Here is a 19,928-nt window from a genome sequence, read left to right on the forward strand (position 1 = left end):
ACATGTTTCAAAAAAGCTGGCACAAGTAACAAAAAAGACTAAGAAAGTTGAGGAATGCTCATCAAACACTTATTTGGAACATCCCACAGGTGAACAGGCTTATTGGGAACAGGTGGGTACCATGATTGGGTGTAAAAGCAGCTTCCATGAAATGCTCAGTCATTCACAAACAAGGATGGGGCGAGGGTCACCACTTTGTGAACAAATGCGTGAGCAAATTGTCCAACAGTTTAAGAACAACATTTCTCAACGAGCTATTGCAAGGAATTTAGGGATTTTACCATCTATGGTCCGTAATATCATCAAAAGGTTCAGAGAACCTGGAGAAATCACTGCATGTAAGCGATGATATTACAGACCTTCAATCCCCCAGGCGGTACTGCATCAAAAACCGACATCAGTGTGTAAAGGATATCACCACATGGGCTCAGGAACACTTCTGAAAACCACTGTCAGTAACTACAGTTAGTCGCTACATCTGTAAGTGCAAGTTAAAACTATACTATGCAAAGCGAAAGCTATTTATCAACAACACCCAGAAACGCTGCCAGCTTCGCTGGGTCCGAGCTCATCTAAGATGGACTGATGCAAAGTGGAAAAGTGTTCTGTGGTCTGACGAGTCCACATTTCAAATTGTTTTTGGAAACTGTGGACGTTGTGTCCTTCGGACCGAAGAGGAAAAGAACCATCCGGATTGTTATAGGCGCAATGTTCAAAACCCAGCATCTGTGATGGTATGGGGGTGTATTAGTGCTCAAGGCATGGGTAACTTACACTTCTGTGAAAGCACCATTAATGCTGAAAGGCACTTACAGGTTTTGGAGCAACATATGTTGCCATCCAAGCAACGTTATCATGGACACCTCTGCTTATTTCAGCAAGACAATTCCAAGCCACGTGTTGGCTTCGTGGTAAACGAGTACGGGTACTAGACTGGCCTGCTTGTAGTCCAGACCTGTCTCCCATTGAAAATGTGTGGCGCATTATGAAGCGTGAAATAGGCTGGTGCCTAACAACAATAAGAAGGGGGCTCGGGTCTTTCTGTGTGGAGTTTGCATGTTTTCTCTGTGACTGCATGGGTTTTCTCTCGCTTCCTCCCACCCCCAAAGACATGCACCTGGGGATAAGTTGATTGGCAACACTAAATGGTCCCTTGTGTGTGATTGTGAATGTTATCTGTCTATCTCCCTGTGATGAGGTGCCGATTTGTCCAGGGTGTACTGCGCCTTCTGCCCGATTGCAGCTGCAATAGGCTCAAGCCACCCTCGCGAACCCGACAGGATGAATGGACTTTATATGCTTAATTGTGTTTCAATTAAGGCTGGGCGATATGGCCTTTTTTTAATATCTCAATATTTTTAGGCCATATCGCGATACACGATATCAGATCAGATCAGAGCTTTATTTGTCCATTCTTAACATGTACAAGACACATAAGAACTGAAATTACATTTTCGGCACAATCCCGCTAAGAGCAGACATACGTTACAGGGAGACAAGACGGGACCGCCAACGGATCAGCCACTTAGGGCGCTCCTTAAAAAGGTGGGAAAAAGGTGACATTGGGGAAGGGGGGGAGAGTAAAAAAAATATCAGTCTGAGGCTGGACCCTCAGGAATGGTCCAGACTGAGTCCGAGGAAAAAACCTCACATAGCATGGCACACATAAACATGGTACATGTAATCACAACAACTCGCAACAGAGTCATCCAACAGGACTTTGGAGGCCGGCAGCTGCTGTTGAGCGCTACTCAGCCCCCACAACCCCGGAGGAATTAAGCAGTGGTGAAGGCGTTGATTTGGGGAGGGGTGTGTGCGTGCATGTATGCCCAATTAACTTGGGTGAGATGTTGGAATTGTCTTTATGGGCCGAGGCCGGCCCCAAGAGTTCAAGAGTTCAAGAGTCCGACCCAGGTGCTTTTGAAAAAAAAGGGAAAGGTCAAAAGCGTCCATCTTTGAGGAGTCCTCAGGGGAGTGTTTTCAAACAGCCTGTTCCTCAAGGCCATTCGAGGGAGTCAAATCGTAGATTAAGATGTTGTTTTTTCTTCGAGCAGTCAAAACAATGACATTCCTGCTCTGTATGCTGGCTCTGACAATTCCAATTTATTCTTTCTCTAACTTCATCAAGATGGAATCTACCTTGCGATTCAAATCAGCAATCGCTCCAGTCTGTGATCCCACAGCACGACCCAATCCTTCCATTGCGTTGAACAGCCTGTTGGCCCCTTGAGTGGCTGCCATCGTCTTCCGAATTTGACGATACACCAGAGCAATGCCCAGCCCAATCAGCAAATTCCCTGCGATCACAGCTCCAAATAGGTAGATGTCTTCCACGTCCTCGATGGAAAGGACTGAGAGGCACATGATTCTCCAAGTATTCCAGGAGTCTCTCACGTACCCCGCAGCAATGGTTCCATCAGGGCAGCCAGGCTCCCCCGAACCTCTTTTCCTTGTCGAAAAGACTGTGTCAATTGCGTCGAGAGTCCAGTTGATCAAATTCATTTTGATGTTTAGATTTGAGGACAGCTCAAGAAAAGAGGCTTCAAAAAGTTCGGACAAAGACAAGGACACAAGAAAGCAAGCGGGAAGGAGGAGGAGCAGGGAAAAATGCGACCACCCTCACCAAGAGGCAAGACAGAAAAAAAAATAAAAATAAAAAAAAAATATATATATATATATATATATATATATATATATATATATATATATATATGTTGATATTTTGCCTTAGCCTTGAATGAACACTTGATGCATATAATCACAGCAGTATGATGATTCTATGTGTCTACATTAAAACATTCTTGTTCATACTGCATTAATATATGCTCATTTTAAACTTTCATGCAGAGAGTGAAATCACAACTAAGTCAATTGACCAATACTGTATTTATTAAACTGTTATTAAGCAGTGGCACAAACATTCATGTCATTTCAAAACAGAAAGTGTCAGACACATTTTAAAACAAGCTATTAGTGCAGTTTTGTGCATGTCACTAAGATACCATATCAAAACAACACTGAGAACGCCACTCCAATAGTTTAAAACAAATAAAGTGCACTTTTGTGCATGATGTCACACAAGATATTTCAATAACTGTCAAATAAAAATGAGCTGCATAATAGGAAATCAAATCGCTATGTGGTAGGTTACTGCGGACATTATCTCATTCTGCTGTTCCCTATTTTTTCATACGGTGTTGATGTGGAAATGTTTGCCTCAGCATTTTGTTGGTGTGGCACCGAACAGAGATGTTGACATGATGTAAGCACTCTTCATTCTCTAGCGCGTGACTTTTCAAATGATGCTACATATTAGCAGTATTGCTACTTTTTGTAGCAACGCTTCTGCACCACACATGACAAATTACGGTTGTCTGTTCAACATATTCCCACTTGAAGCCAAACCACCGGCAGACGATGGACCCCGTGCTGTTTTTCATGGGAATTATTCCTTCATTTGTTACCAGATTCGTACCTTCTTTCTCTCGTATTAGCACTCGCACCACAGCTAACTTTAGCCATGCTGCTACCTCTCTGCTTCGCGAGGGCGTATACGTATGTGACGTATGACGTGACAGTATGTGACGTGTGTAAAAAGGTGCGCTTGCTGTCTGTGAGAAGGAGAGACTAGAAAGAGTGGGAAGAGCCTGCAGTGTAATGCCAGCAGCTAAAAGCAACTGCGTGAGAACGTATACTCGAATATCACGATATAGTCATTTTCTATATCGCACAGAGACAAACCATCGATATATCGATATATCGCCCAGCCCTAGTTTCAATGTATCCATTAAACCATATCCAACTGTATTTACAATTCACAAAGTATGTGAAAATTCCGTCAAAACATCACAAAATGCCACAAATTCAGTCAGCCATTGAATATTCCGCTCCGAAACGCCTTCGGCTAGTTTGACATCACGGTATAACTCTTCTGCATTCTGACCATTTTATCAGATCAGTCATAATGGAAATAGGCAAAAATTGGAAAGAGATGTGCTGTTTATCATTCCCCATCCTAATGTAAGACAAGAACACATATGCTTGGCTTTTTTTTATGCATTCAAAATCATAAATAGCCAACAATTGAGTCAACTGATCGAGAGTCTTTTGTTGCGCTCAATATACTCTCTCTAAAACATCCAGAAACCGCTAACAATACTCCACAGCAAATAATAACCTGTGATTGATCATGATTAATCCTAATTTAAATTTGTGATTTATCAAAAGTTTTAAATAAATCATTTGCCGTCACTAATTCATACACATCACATACAGACTGATAGGCTGGTCTAAAAAATGTGTTTCCTGTTCATATTCCTTGCTCATTTAGGGCTGTCAAACAATATTTTATGTCATATTAATCACACTTTTGTATTTGGATTGATCATGATTAATCACAGGTTATTATTCACTTATTTAATTCAATTAATTTAGAAAAAAACCCGATATGTCTTGCCTTTAAAAAATATATATTTTTCACATTACATAACATTGTGACAATGGGGTTGGTTGTCACAACGTGTTTGAATATCTTGGATACATTATGAGTACCTCTGATAGTCATTTTAGCCTTGGTGGAGGTCTGAGCTCTACCAAGTAACTTACTACAGTATATGTGGTCATTAAACATATTTAATGGTGGCTGAAGAGTGTTTTCGTTGCACATTGTAAGAGTTGTCTTCAGTGTACTGTGGGGTGTAGAACTAGAAACACTGACTTCTGAGGATGTGTTGACCTTCCCTGCGCCTCTAACAGGATGTGTTTGTGTCCTGTGTAGTCAGTGTGAGAGGAACCCCTGCCCCATGGACAGCCGCTCCTGCAACCTGGCTCCAAAGACGGTCTCCTTCCACTTCCTCTCCCTCCCTTCCAACTTGCAAACCCCCGCCACCCTTTTCCGTATGGCCACTGCGGGGGCCCCCGGGCGCGCGGGGCCCGACAGCCTGCGCTTCGGCATCGTAGGAGGAAACTCCCGAGGCACTTTTGTCATGCAGCGCTCGGACAGACAAACCGGCGAGCTGATACTGGTCCAGCAGCTGCGCGGCCCACAGGAGATCAGCGTGGACGTGGACATGTCGGAATATGCCGACCGCACCTTTCAAGCAAAGCACGTGGCCAGAGTCCACATTCTGGTGTCACCCTACAACTTCTAAGGAACAGATTGTACTGGTCACCTTCATCACCTCGCAGGCCGAGCCTCGCTTTATTTTGAAGTCAACTGTGCAACTGTCATAATATTCCTATTAGCACAAACAGCAGCATTAGAATGTCACTCAGTTGGATCAGCATCAAACAAATATTATTTGTCATTAGGATGCATGCTTTATTGCTCTAGGACACAGGTGTCAAACTCAAGGCCCGGGGACCAATTCTATCCCACTATATCATTGCAATGTGGACGCCATATCATTTTATTGTAGCCCGCCACATCATTTTACTGCCACATTTTAAAGTGCCCCGTCCAATAATTTTAACTTGGCCTACCACATTATGTTTATTGTGGCCCTCCACGTCATTTTGTGTGGTCCGCCACTTCATTTTACTGTAAACCGCCATGTTTTAAAGTGCCTCGTCCAATAATTTAGAGGTGGCCTACCACTTAATTTTTATTGTGGCCCTTCACATCATTTTAAAGTGACCCTCCACATCATTTAACAATAGACAGCCAATTTTAAAGTGCCCCGTCCAATATTTTTGATGTGGCCTACCACATCATGTTTATTCTGGCCCTCCACGTCATTTTATGTGGCCGGCAACATAACTTTCCTGTAGACCGCCACATTTTAAAGTGCCCCGTCCATTAATTTAGAAGTGGCCTACCACCTCATGTTTATTGTGGCCCTTCACGTCATTTTATGTGGTCCGCCACATCATTTTAAAGTGGCCCTTCACGTCATTTTACGGTAGACAGACAGTTTTAAAGTGCCCCGTCCAATATTTTTGATGTGGCCTACCACATCATGTTTATCGTGGCCCTCCACGTCATTTTATGTGGCCCGCAACATCATTTTCCTGTAGACCGCCACATTTTAAAGTGCGCCATCCAAAACTTTTGATGTGGCCAACCACGTCATGTTTACTGTGGCCCGCCATGTCATTTTAAAGTAGCCCTCCACGTAATTTAACTGTAGACAGCCATTTTTAAAGTGCCCCGTCCAATAATTATAATTTGGCCAACCACATCATGTTTATTGTGGCCCTCCACGTCATTTTATGTGGTCCGCCACGTCATTTTTACTGTAGACCGCGACGTTTTAACGTGCTCCGTCCAGTAATTTTAATGTGGCCTACCACATTATTTTATTGTGGCCCACTATATCATTTTGATGTGGCCCTCTACGTCATTTTGTGGTCCACCACATCATTTAAGCGGCCCACTATGTCATTATGGGAACCGCGAAAGGCTGGAAATAAAAAAGCACCTTCTGGCTAAATGCATTTGTTCTTTCAACTTTGACAGACAAATGTTGCACATGCGATTGCCAACTGAATGTTCTACACTTGAATATTATCTGATGTTCCAAGCATTTATTTTGGTTATCAAAAGTAAACACTTAAATATCTGCCTGTCATCCTGACACACAATTTCAAAGCAAGCTATCCATCGGTCTATAAAAATCAAAAACCGTTTCCTTTGCAAATTGTGTGACAAGGCTACTATACGTTTATACTCCTATATATTCACTCTTTCATGTGGCCCTCTGAGAGCAGTTATAATTGCAATGTGGCCCCCACTAAAAATTTGTTTGACACCCCTGCTCTAGGAAATAAGATTGTACCATTTTAATAAGGGTTTTATGCAGCCAAATCCGAAACCGATCATCCATGAGTGATATCGGCCAATATTAATACAGATATCAATCTCATGTATCAACTGTAATTTTTCCATTCATTAATGGTAAGTGCAATTGACAGTTTAACAATAGCAACGCAATATTTAAACTTGTTCCGTATTATCTTTTGTTTTATATCCATCCATCCATTTTCTACCGCTTGTCCCTTTTGGGGTCGCGGGGTGTGCTTGAGCATACAATTGAATCAAAACAAAGTCAATAACTAAACAAAAGCAAATACTACTATCTACTACTCATTAACAAAACAACCAAAAACTAATTTTGAGGGAATAAAAATATTGATGTGATCACGCGATAGTATCGCTTATATATTAATACCACCTTCAATACGGATACTACAAATTTATAGATCGATCCGCCCTCCTCTTACAAAGCTGACACACCAACAATTGTTATATTAACCTCTCGCTAGACCAGGGGTGCCCAAAGTGCGGCCCAGGGGCCATTTGCGGCCCGCAGCTCGAGTTTTGTTGGCCTGTAGCCAACTGTCGGAACAAACTGTAAAAATGTAAGACAAAAAAGAATGGGGAAAAAATCTGAAATTGTAATACTAATAACTAATAATAATATAATTTGTGGCCTATACTAACACAAAACTGGGACTAAGTTTTGGCTTTAAATATATTTAATGTCTGTTTTCAGCATTGTATTTTACAAAATAAAAAAATATCAAAATGGCCCCCCGCATACTTTGACTTTTCCATACGCAGATCTTGGTGAAAAAAGTTTAGACAGCCCTGCTCTAGACTTATATTAATCTACTTCTAAATTTCTGTGGTTTCGTTTACCCTTCTTTAACTTTACTAAGCATGTATTTCTTGGTGTTGTTTAACGCTAGTTTAGTGGTTAGCTTAGCGATTAGCATGCCTGCTCCTTGCTTGATTAGCCTTATTCTCCAATGACAGTTATACAGATATTAAGGAATGCAGTCCATTTGCAGTTATAGAGGTGATTATTATTAGCTTAGGGAAGCGTCTCCACACTGTGTATGGAGATCCATAATTAGCTGCTAGCCACTTCTCAGCCGGGGGACTAAAGATAAATACAGTGTCAGCCAGAGGGGATTGCCGTTTTCTATCGGCAATAAAAGCAATTAATCGGCAATGGCGATCACATACTTTATCACAAAAATTGTTTAATACATCTAATGCAAAAGCAAAATAATTGAGAAAGAAAAGTTACGGTACCTGCCTGGATATTTTCCATAGAAATGTACAGTATCTCACAAAAATGAGTGATTTTAGCAACCGTTTTGTTACGGTATATTTTCTCAAGGGGCAATACTTTAAAAATGACCTTGGATACATTTTAGAGTAGTCAGTGTATTAATGTAATATCCACTAAAAATAGTCAACACACAACTATTGTTTTTGTTTTGTTTTGATTTTTTACAATGCTTAGATGACTTGATGTCACCATTACTGATGAAAAGTCTGGGGCTGCATGAGTGCCACTGGGGAGCTGTGGTTCACTGAGGGAATTCCAACACAAACTGACATTCTGACACACCTTACGTTAGGACACAATTTGTACATTCCACTATGAGGTGTAAGCTGTAAGTGGACTACTTTACTTTTACACTATCAGTACTTTAAACTTCACTTCTATTGTATTGCCCCCCAAGAAGATATGATAAATAGTTGTTCAACTGTTTATCATCACATTGCTGCATTCTAATGATAAATACCTACTTTTATATTTTGGATATGTATTTTACATTGTTAATCCATTAAGGGAGTAATGTTTTTAAGCGCGGGTCATGTAACCTTTCATAAAGTCTTCGTAAATGAAATAAAGTCAGCGTAAACCTTGCTTTGGTAGTCACCTCACTTGTCCTTTTTTTCATTTAAGTAGGAGCATATAAAGCAAAACCATTCTGATTAATGAACCCTGGATAGTTGTTCAAAACTTTGTATGGATATGTCCAAAAACCAAAACACACATCATCCCACTGTCTTGTTTGATAGCGAAATAAGAGTCTAATGTTCAACATGTGTGTTCTCTCTCTTGCCCTTCTGTCCTCTCACATCTCCATTCAGGGCTTTGCATTTGCAATAAAATGAAATACTGTGTTTCCTGGAGGGGGTGAATGTGATGAAAACCATAACGTGCTGCTGCTCAGAACGTGACAACATGCTTTCATGATTTCCTCCTTTAAACACGTGAGAAGTCTGAGCTTGTTCAAACTGATGTTGAATTGCTATTTTCAGGAATAAGATACGTGTTTGCAGGTGAGACATCAGACTATCAGTTCAGTGACGGGCATGTTTTGCTTCTTCCTGAACTTTTTTTTTTGCCACACTTGATGCAAAAGATGGGCCGACGTAACGTGAGACTTGCACAAACATTGCAAGACATTACCATGTCTCATGAGCTCTAAGCAATAGGATTACCGTATTTTCCGGACTATTAGGCGTTACTTTTTCCCCACGCTTTGCACCCTGCGGCTTATAAAACGTTGCAGCCAATTTATGTTTTTTTCCCGCTAACCATCATAATGTTTTGTGTTCAAAAAATAGATTTTATAGAACATCGACAGAAACACTGAAAAGGTGTGTTATTGCTTGTGCTATGACGCCCTCTTTTAGACGAGTTCGCTCACTGCAGATGCTGCGTGTTGAAAATGTGCTTCCTGTTTCGTTCCTTGAATCGGAAATATATTCATCCATAGCGTTTCTGCACGAAACAATTCTTCGTTCATCACTCCAAACAAGGTTTGTAAGTTGTACAATGTAACTAAAAGTCATACTTACTAAACCACCCCATGTGTGAGGACAGCAGGAGTCTTTTAATGCATATTTGCACGTGCTAATCAAGCTAGCGTCGTTAGCATTAGCTAATATGCTAACACGTTTACAACTGTCTGGTATTATTAACTTAAAAACACATTCTTTTTGTATTGTTTCAGTTTTGTAAATCCACCAAAACATCACCGTCTGTTTAGCTGATTGTAGAGCTAGCTTCCGCAGCTAGTGGGTCCATGACAAGGAGTTTTGTTTTGTTTGATCAGCTGTTTTACTGTCTTGTGACAGGCACTGTTTGGAGACAATTAAGTTATGTAAATAAACATGTACAAAACTTTTCTTTCTGGTATGTATCAACGGCTTAGTTGCGGCTAAAATATGTAAACATATTTATTTACTCTACAATTTAGTGGGTGCGGCTTAAATACCGGTGTGCTTTATATTAATCTTGGGCTTTTTGTAGTTTTTGTGTGACACTTATTAAAAAAAAATCAACCATTCCCTTCAAGGGAAGTTAAATGACCCGAGGGTGTCCAAAGTGTGGCCGGGGGGACAGGTTGTCTATTGGCTCTCAGCATATTCTGAAAACAAAATTAATTCATTAGGAGTTGTATATATTTGATTATTATTCCAGGTTTGTGCATGTCTTGCCAAAACACCAGCTCGAATGTAAGAGCAAGCTTAAACGAAGGCTTGTTTCTAAAAGGTACTAATCCGCACCTCCATGACAGAAAATACACTAAGTTTCTTCCGAGTATTATTATCACTGGAGGACTAGAGGAAAAGGAATGGCTAAATATGTTGCACACGCACACCGAGCAGGCCGACACTAGACGCCAACCACTAAAGCTTCAATGTATGTTAAGTAGGAGTGATCGATCCAGATGTCTATGCTATTGATACCTAGTGATCAGATTGATATTTGTCTTTTACCTGTTCTTATTGTGACAGAATCATTGTCTGTTTGTTTGTTTGTTTTTGTTATTGTTAACAAAGTCAGGGAGTACGTCTTAAGATACAGGAGGGATTTGAGGGCAAAACCCAAATTATTTAAATGGGAGCCAATAGTATTTTTTGATTTTGTTTAGTTATTGTGCACTAGCTGTGACGATTGTGCATGTCTGGTGTTGGTGGGATCCCGGAATGCAAAGAAGGCAAGCGAAATGCAGGAAGAAAGTCTTTTAATTAGAAACCAGGCAGAAAAAGGTAATAAAGGTCTAGCAGGAACTCAAAACAACAGAACACTTTGACATGCACTTAATAATGAACCAGTACTTAAGGAATGTTTACAAATTCTAAATTCAATAAGGTAAAAGTGTTATAAAATGTGTTATTTTGTTTATTTTAGTATTTTCTAAAAATGTTTTCAATTTTATAATATATTGTCAAAATAACGCAACGTGACTTGAAATTGGATTAGATCTGAAACTAAACATTTTGATCACAACATCCTTTTATATGTTAATTTATCTATATATCTATTCTAAAAAGCTAAAGTAGTTCAGCAGATATTGACCAACCTTTGACTGGTTTTCGCTTCTTTGTTGCACAAAATGTAATAAAGTTGTCACCACATCCTTCATGTTTTTTGTTTGCAACTTTCAATAGCAAGAGTTTCGACAACCCTGACGTAAGCAGACGCACGTTTTTTTTTAATTCAACAAGATCTCAGCTGTTATCACAATAAGTGTTTTTTTGTGCGTACATCTTTTAGGCTTTAACTTCTTATCACACATGTAGGAATAATAATAATTTAGGACTAAAAATTGCAATTTCAGTAGCAATTGCGTGTGAACACCGAAAAGTTGAAGCCGAACTGAAATGCTAACAGTTAGCACAATAGCCAGAAAGTGTCTTGTAACAGACAATAAACAGTAAGCATGTGTCAAGTACCGAAATGACTGAGGTGTATACCTTCAAAAATAGCAAAAAAAAGCTAACATGCTAATGTTAGCATGCTAACAGTACCATTGCATCAAGTATCACAATATATGACACTGAGGCTTATACTGTATGTACAATAGCTAAAAAGGCTCACATGCTATTGTTAGCATACTTTAAGTTTGAAAATATTTGATTCTGAAGTGTATGCCTGCAAAATTAATTAAAAAGTTAGCATGCTTATGTCGGCATGGTAAAAGTTAGCATATGTCAAGTACCAACATGTATGACTTTGAGGTGTATACAGTACAGGCCAAAAGTTTAGACACACCTTCTCATTTCAATGCATTTTCTTTATTTTCATGACTATTTACATTGTCACTGAAAGCATCAAAACTATGACACCTGTGAAGTGAAAACCCTTTCAGGTGACTACCTCTTGAAGCTCATCGAGAATGCCAAGAGTGTGCAAAACAGTAATCAGAACTAAGGGTGGCTATTTTTAAGAAACTAGAATATAAAACATGTTTTAAGTTATTTCACAAGTCCATAACTCCACATGTGTTCATTCATGGTTTTGATGCCTTCAGTGTCACGAAAATAAAGAAAACGCATTGACTGAGGAGAAGGTGTGTCCAAACTTTTGGCCTGTACTGTATGTGAAAAATTAGCTAAAAAAAAAATAGCATGCTAACATGAGCACGCTAACAGTTAACATGTGTCAAGTACCATAATATATGATTCTGAAGTGTATCTACGCAAAAATAGCTAAAAGAAGAAATTGAGGCTAGCAGCTAGTGTTAGCATTAGCAAGGAAGGCAGCATTTTGACTTTGGAATGGTTTGAATCGCTTGAGAAACATGTGAAAAGTAGGGGGAAAAAATTTACTTTGGATGGGTAAACGTCCTGGAAAATGTGTGATTTTTTTGGGAAAAAAAAAAAAAATGGTAGCAGTCCTGTCAAGAATGAGCCGCACATTTTGAAAGTTGAACGCTTTGAACCGGATGAAAAATGTGGGAAAAGTAGTGTGGAATAATAATTAGCACACATAACACCTTTGTCATTCATCATTACACCTTTAGTGTTTTTTATTACCAATTAAAATTAGTGTTTAGCTTATTTTTACACTTGTAAAGCTGTCAAAAGTGTTAAAATTCCGCTTTGCAGCTCAATTTACAGTTGTTTCTCTTTCCGTAACTTCTGGGGGAAATATTGTTTGGAGATCAGAAAAAATCAGAAGCTCCATTGTTTGTTTTCCAGCCTTGTCCACATTTTGCATCCATTGTGCGAGGGAGACATGTTGCCAGAGACAATTTGAGCACGCCACTTCCTGACACAACCCATTCGCTGGAGAGCGACATGGGCGAGAAGGCCTTGAGGTAAAGCCAGGCTCTAGTGTGCTTTGGCCCGCGTGTCGTATCGAGGTCTCAAACCCGCGGTGGCTTGCTGTGTGCCAAACTCACAGGGGAGGACAAAATAAGTGAGAAACCGCTAAAAGGCAAATTGATGTGGTTGACTTCAATCCTTTGAGGAGCAGTGCAACTCAGTGACCTTCTTTACATGCTTGGTGTTTACATGTGAAATAGCATCAAATACACACTTTGGAATCAGACTTTTTTTTTTCGTGAAAATGAGTTAACAGATGGTGGAACTTGGTGATGTTTTTATTAATCAAAAAAATATGGGGCGACAATGAGACATCTATTATCACATTGTTGCCGTTGGGCGTCAGGCCTAAGGATGGGAAGATGTCATACATTTGACTTGTTGGTGGAACAAATAAGATCAGATTAATACATCTGGTCGTACTTGCTAGCATTAGCTTATACAGTAGGGAAGGGATTCGTATGAGAGGAAAGTGGGGAATAATGCAGAAATTTTGCAAGGCAGACTGCTGAAAATTATAGAAAGCGCCACTCTACATAGTAACTGACGTTTTAGTCAAAGTTGGAATTGCCACCAAACAGTTTTTAAGATATTCAACCCTGGTGACTGAGGTGGATAGTACACCGCCCCAATTTGTCACGTTTCATGTGTCAGGTAATGGGGCCATATGAATCCCCTCTGTACTGTAGCTAGAGATGGACATACATCTGTTTTCCAGCCATGCTAAGGAAGAAGGTGAGCGTGAAGGACAGTGCTGAGAAGACACAGATGATATTCATTGAATTAAAAAAAAAAAAATCATCAAAAACGAGTGTGTCGCCAACTCTGTGAAACAGTTTGAGCGTGTGTCACTGCTAGTCTGCACCATTCTGAAGCAGAATGAGTCGATAACGCCAGCCTGGGATGTTGTTAGAATATATATGTACGGTGGACGTTTATCCATCAAAATATGGAAATGCTGCTGATGGTGTGTTTGACTAGAGACACAGCTGGAAGGAGATACCATAGAACAGACCTGGGTAAATTAAGGCAAATTAAGTAAATCAATCTGGCCCGCCGGACATTCTCAAATAATTTTTTTAGATCTTTAAGATGGAAACTGTAGCCGCCATTATGATGTGCAGGGATGTTTTCAAATGACCGTAAGTCTTGAACTATACAAAGTATTTTAATCGTTGGAATCTACGTTTTTGTACGATATACAACTTACTAGTACATGGGTTATACTTCTATAGCGCTTTTCTACCTTCAAGGTACTCAAAGCGCTTTGACACTATTTCCACATTCACCCATTCACACACTGATGGCGGGAGCTGCAAGCAAGGCCCTAATAACCACGACCCATCAGGAGCAAGGGTGAAGTGTCTTGCTCAAGGACACAACGGACGTGACGAAGTTGGTAGAAGGTGGGGATTGAACCAGGAACCCTCAGGTTGCTGGCACAGCCACTCTCCCAACCCCGCCAGGCCGTCCCCACTAGTGTTGTCCCGATACCAATATTTTGGTACCGGTACCAAAATGTATTTCGATACTTTTTGATACTTTTCTAAATAAAGGGGACCACAAAAAATTGCATTATTGGCTTTATTTTTTTTTTTCCAAATATTTGTATTGAATTTTGCAGACAATACAGCATGATGAATTATGGCAACAGCAAGTTGGAGTATCTGCACATTTTTCAATAAGTAACATAATAAACCCCATCCCTTACCATACCCACCCACTTAATTCCCAAGGTAATTGTCGCCTAGTGCCCACAACAAATATAGACACACATGAATATATGCAAACTTAGCTTCAATCTAACAAACTATATTGAAGTAAATAAAGAGTAAATAAGGTGAAATAAATAAATAAATAATACCTAAGATATACAATAAAATATAACGTAAAAGTAAATAAACACAAGGAATGAGGGGGGGGGGGGTCTTCAGCGGTCAGTTCTGTCTAAGTTGGGTTACCCGAATCGCTTGGGGTGATGTCAAGCTTGTCCCTAATAAGGTCCAGGAGGGGGCCCCAAGTTTTATGGAAAGATGCCACAGATCCTTTCTGCGAGAACCGAAGCTTCTCTAATTGCAGACACCGCAAGACATCTTGTATCCAATTGTTATGGCTCGGCGGAGACGCAAGCTTCCATTTAAAAAGAATTGTACGCCTAGCCAGCAGAGTCGTTAACGCAATGACATGACGAGCGGTTGCAGGTAAACCGTCCACCTGCGGAACGCCAAAAAGGGCAGTCAGCGGGCTGGGTGTTATTGTTCTATCAAGGGCCTGCCCGACAGTGTCAAAAATAGCCGACCAAAAACTTGAGAGTTTTGGGCACGTCCAGAACATATGCAAATGGTCAGCTGGGGATTGTCTACAGCGGTTACAAGCGTCGCTATGGTTGGGGTATATTTTAGCCAGTCTAGCATTAGTAAAATGTGCTTTATGTAGTATCTTACATTGTATTAGGCCATGCCTAGCGCATATAGATGATGAATGCACCAGCCTCAAAGCTTCTCTCCACCGCCCATCAGGTATAGGTGCCCCAAGGTCATGCTCCCAGGATTCTCTGGCAGGTGAAGTGTTGAGTGGATTCAGAAAGCAGATTTCATTATATATTACAGATATCAAACGTCGTTTGTCAGAGTCAAAGGAGAGAAACCGATCAATTTCTGCTTCTGGGGGGCGGTTGGGAAAATGGGGAAATTGTTTTTTAATAAAATGCCTTATTTGAAGGTATCGGAAGAAATGTGTATTAGGTATATTGTATCTTGTTGACAGAGAAGCGAACGAAGAGAACACTCCATCGTGGTACAGGTCGTTGAGGATTTTAAGGCCGTTAGTTGACCAGGTGCGAAACGCAGAATCAGAGCAGGCAGGGATAAAGGCGGGATTGTTCAAAATCGGAGCACCGCTGGAAGCTTTGTGCAGGCCATGATGTTTCCTAAATTGAGTCCAAATTGTAATAGTATTTTTAACAACTGGGTTTAGGGAGGTCCCCAATGAACATAAGGGTAGCTGTGAGCAAATCACCGCGTGCAGGGAACCATTAGACGATGCTACCTCTATGTGAGCCCAAGGTGGACAGGCGGCTGGGGAGTCGCAGCGGACCCAGTACAGAAGTTTATTGATATTGCAGGCCCAAAAATAATTTCTAAAGTTTGGAAGTGCTAGACCACCCTCCGTCTTAGGGAGCTGTAGAATGGCTTTCCTAAGGCGGGCTGGCCTGTTTTGCCAAATGAAAGCAAGAAGTTGTTGATCAAGGCCAACAAAAAATGATTTGTTGAGACATATAGGGATGTGTTGAAAGAGATATAAAAATTTCGGAAGTAAAATCATTTTTATGAGGTTAGTGCGGCCAACCAGGGAGAGGGGGAGGGCAGCCCACCTGGACAAGTCCGATTTACATTTGTCTAACAGTGCTTGAAAGTTTTTACGAAACAGCTCTATGGGAGAATTCGAGACAAACACGCCCAGATATTGGCTTTATTTTAACAAAAAATCTTATGGTACATTAATGGCATGTTTCTTATTGCAAGTTTGTCCTTAAATAAAATAGTGAACATACTAGACAACTTGTCTTTTATTAGTAAGTAAACAAACAAAGGCTCCTAATTAGTCTGCTGACATATGCAGTAACATATTGTGTCATTTTCCATTCTATTATTTTGTCAAAATGATGAAGGACAAGTGGTAGAAAATGAATTATTAATGTACTTGTTCATTTACTGTTATTATCTGCTTATTTTCTCTTTTAACATGTTCTATCTACACTCCTGTTAAAATGTATTAATGACTTATTCTTCTGTTGTTTGGATGCTTTACATTAGTTTTGGTTGATACCACAAAGTTAGGTATCAATCTGATACCAAGTAGTTACGGAATCATACATTGGTCATATTCAAAGTCCTCATGTGTCTTATTACGTTTCAGAGGCCGTATAGTACCGAATATGATTCATTAGTATTAATACCGGTATACCGTACAACCCTACTAGTTACTATGGTAATCTAAGGCACAGCAGCTCAGACGAGGCACCAAGCAGTGTGGGAGCGTTTCCACAGAGTAGATAGTAGGTGTTTTTTTGTTTTTTTTACCCTTTGCGTTCATATTTCGCTGTATTTGTTGCATTTTTGTTGCGTTTCGCTTGATTGTAAAATATGTCGATTGAGAGAGGGTGTGACGTTCATGTTGTCAATATTCAGTGTTTTATCGTTTATAGTTAATAGCGTAAATTCTTTATTTTCATGTACATTCTGGGTGCCTCATTCAGTTAAAAAACTTGAGATTCCGTTCTGTTTTTTAAGGTGGTATGTCATAACACGTTTAGCATTCAATCAGACATTATTGTGAGGTTTTGTATTAGTGTTCCTAAAAATTAGATATACCGGCCCCCAGACACATTTTTTCTCTATATTTGACCCCCCCGAGTCAAAATAATTGCCCAGGTCTGCCGTAGAATATCAATACAATACTTGGGGTTAAGAGAGTGGCCGTGCCTATACTTGCCAACCTTGAGACCTTCGAATTCGGGAGATTGGTCGGGGGGGGGGGTTTGGTGGTAGCAGGGGTGTATATGGAACCCCCTAAGAGTCAGGGATGCAAGGGATTCTGGGCATTTGTTTGGTTGTGTTTATGTTGTGTTACGGTGCAGATGTTCTCCCGAAATGTGTTTGTCATTCTTGTTTGGTGCGGGTTCACAGTGTGGCGCATATTTGTAACAGTGTTAAAGTTGTTGATACGGCCACCCTCAGTGTGACCTGTCTGGCTGTTGATCAAGTATGTCTTGCAGTCACTTTCGTGTGTATGCAGAAGCCGCATACAACATGTGACTGGGTCGGCACGCTGTTTGTATGGTGATAAAGCGGACGCTAAAGGCAATGCCATCACGGCACGCCCTCAATATTGATGTTCGGGTGAAAATCGGGAGAATGGTTGCCCCGGGAGATTTTCGGGAGGGGCACTGAAATTCGTGAGTCTCCCGGAAAAATCGGGAGGGTTGGCAAGTATGGCCGTGCCAGCAACCTGAGGGTTCCTGGTTTGATCCCCAGCTTCTACCAACCTAGTCACGTCCGTTGTGTCCTCGAGCAAGACACGTCATCCTTTCTCCTGATGGATCCTGGTTAGGGCCATGCATGGCAGCTCCCGCCATCAGTGTGTGGATGTGTGTGTGAATGGGTGAATGTGGAAATAGTGTCAAAGCGCTTTGAGTACCTTGAAGGTAGAAAAGCGCTATACAAGTATAACCCATTTCACTTCCTAAAACTACCATAGTGGTTAGTAGTGCCCCATCCATCCATTTTCTACCGCTTGTCCCTTTCGGGGTCGCTGGAGCCTATCTCAGCTGCATTCGAGCGGTAGGCGGGGTACACCCTGGACAAGTCGCCATCTCATCGCAGGGCCAACACAGATAGACAGACAACATTCACCAGAGGTGGGACCAAGTCATTGCTTTGCAAGTCACAAGTAAGTCTCAAGTCTTTGCCCTCAAGTCTCGAGTCAAGTCCCAAGTCAAGACAGGCAAGTCCCGAGTCAAGTCCAAAGTCAAGACTGGAAAGTCTCAAGTCAAGTCACAAGTCCTGCATTTTGAGTTTCAAGTCCTTTCAAGTCCTTTTAACCACAGACTAATATTTTTACACAGATTGTGTATGCTTTTAAACCGCTGTATTTATTTATTAAAACAAGTGCATTTGAAATAGCATGAAAAAAAAATAGTACTGACATTGCAATTCATAATAGCACTATTAACCAGTCATTTTAATAGTTTAAACAATTTTAAACATTTAACTCATTCCTTTACAGAATAAACACATTTGCAAAAACAAGTGCAACTGTACTTATTTGTACAAAAGTGTTAACATTGTATTTCCATGGCATATTGCATTGTAACTAGTTCCACAGCAGTTTCTATTCTGTTCTTACCTTATCTCATTGATCTCATCTCATACTGTATGTGTGTTGATGTGTGCGAACACATGAAAAACATAACAAATACATGATTATAACAATGAACAGAGTTGTACTTTTTAGATGTCAGGGCCCTATGCAATATGTACACATATTCTTAATATAGTATACATTTTAACTGACCTTTATTTGACTATGTTTGTCTTTTTGTAGGTGGCTAAAATACGCGGTGCTGCTGACCGCCGTTACTGTGTGTGATACATTGACTAACGTAACGTTAAGTATAGGTACCTCATGCAACCCTGCTTAAAAAAATCACTTGACAAAAAGTATGAATAAGGTAGCAAACTGCAGTGGACGCAACATATTGCTGTGTTTGAAATGATGTTATAACCATAGACATCTTATAAGTAGACGCGGTATTGGTTGCTGTGACGCAAGCAAATTGCATCTTGAAGTGGTGATGAGGAGCCGGCGAGCAGCCTAAACTGACAGTTGACAGGTAGAAAACAAAGATGCCGGGCTGGTGTTCAGCGTTTTCCTGCTCAAATGAGCGGACTGTTGAAAATAGGAATCGGGGGATTACTTTTCACAAGTAAGATTTAACATTAATGTACTATTGGTTGTATTTTATGAAAATAACATTACCACAGAGTTGAGAAGAAGCAAAGATCTTCAATATTTGTATGTGAAAATCACAAAGAAATCTTCTGGGGGAGGATGACCCCCCTACAGGGGTTTGGTTTACAAACTTTCAGCCCCACCTAAAACAAAATTCACCATCCGCCACTGATTATGATGCATTCTCATTTTAGGCAAAATATAAGACAATACTTTCTTAACAGTATAACTGTAACCAGGAATAAGTCTTCAAGTAACAATATTCAAATACTAACATTGTTGGGTAAAACAGCATTTGGTTTTATTCTGAATCCAGTGAAAGAGATTGGTGGTTTTAGCTGATATAAAGACTTTCAGGTGTTTATATATGTTTAAGTATTTGGCAGACGCTTTTATCCAAAGCGACATACATTAAAAATACATATATAACAATCACTGTAAACATTATCATTTAAGGGAAGAATGTAATACAAAATATCAATACAAAGTGTCAAGACAGAATAAACTCTCCGCTGCTGCAGCAACAGAGATACGGTATATAAGATATATAGAT

The 19,928-nt window shown here is 40.3% G+C and overlaps 1 protein-coding gene across 1 annotated transcript in view; it reads left to right on the plus strand.

Annotated features, from left to right (window-relative positions):
- Positions 1-8,757, plus strand: part of LOC133657275 (fibulin-7) — a 44,941-nt gene extending 36,184 nt beyond the window's left edge. The window contains exon 8 of the mRNA XM_062058404.1: positions 4,778-8,757. Within this exon, the coding sequence (XP_061914388.1) occupies positions 4,778-5,150 (373 nt within the window). The 3' untranslated portion in view covers positions 5,151-8,757. The remainder of the gene's footprint in view (positions 1-4,777) is intronic.
- Positions 8,758-19,928: the final 11,171 nt, after the last annotated feature.

The sequence above is a fragment of the Entelurus aequoreus genome, linkage group LG09, assembly GCF_033978785.1.
Source record: "Entelurus aequoreus isolate RoL-2023_Sb linkage group LG09, RoL_Eaeq_v1.1, whole genome shotgun sequence".
NCBI classification, from domain to species: Eukaryota; Metazoa; Chordata; class Actinopteri; order Syngnathiformes; family Syngnathidae; genus Entelurus; species Entelurus aequoreus.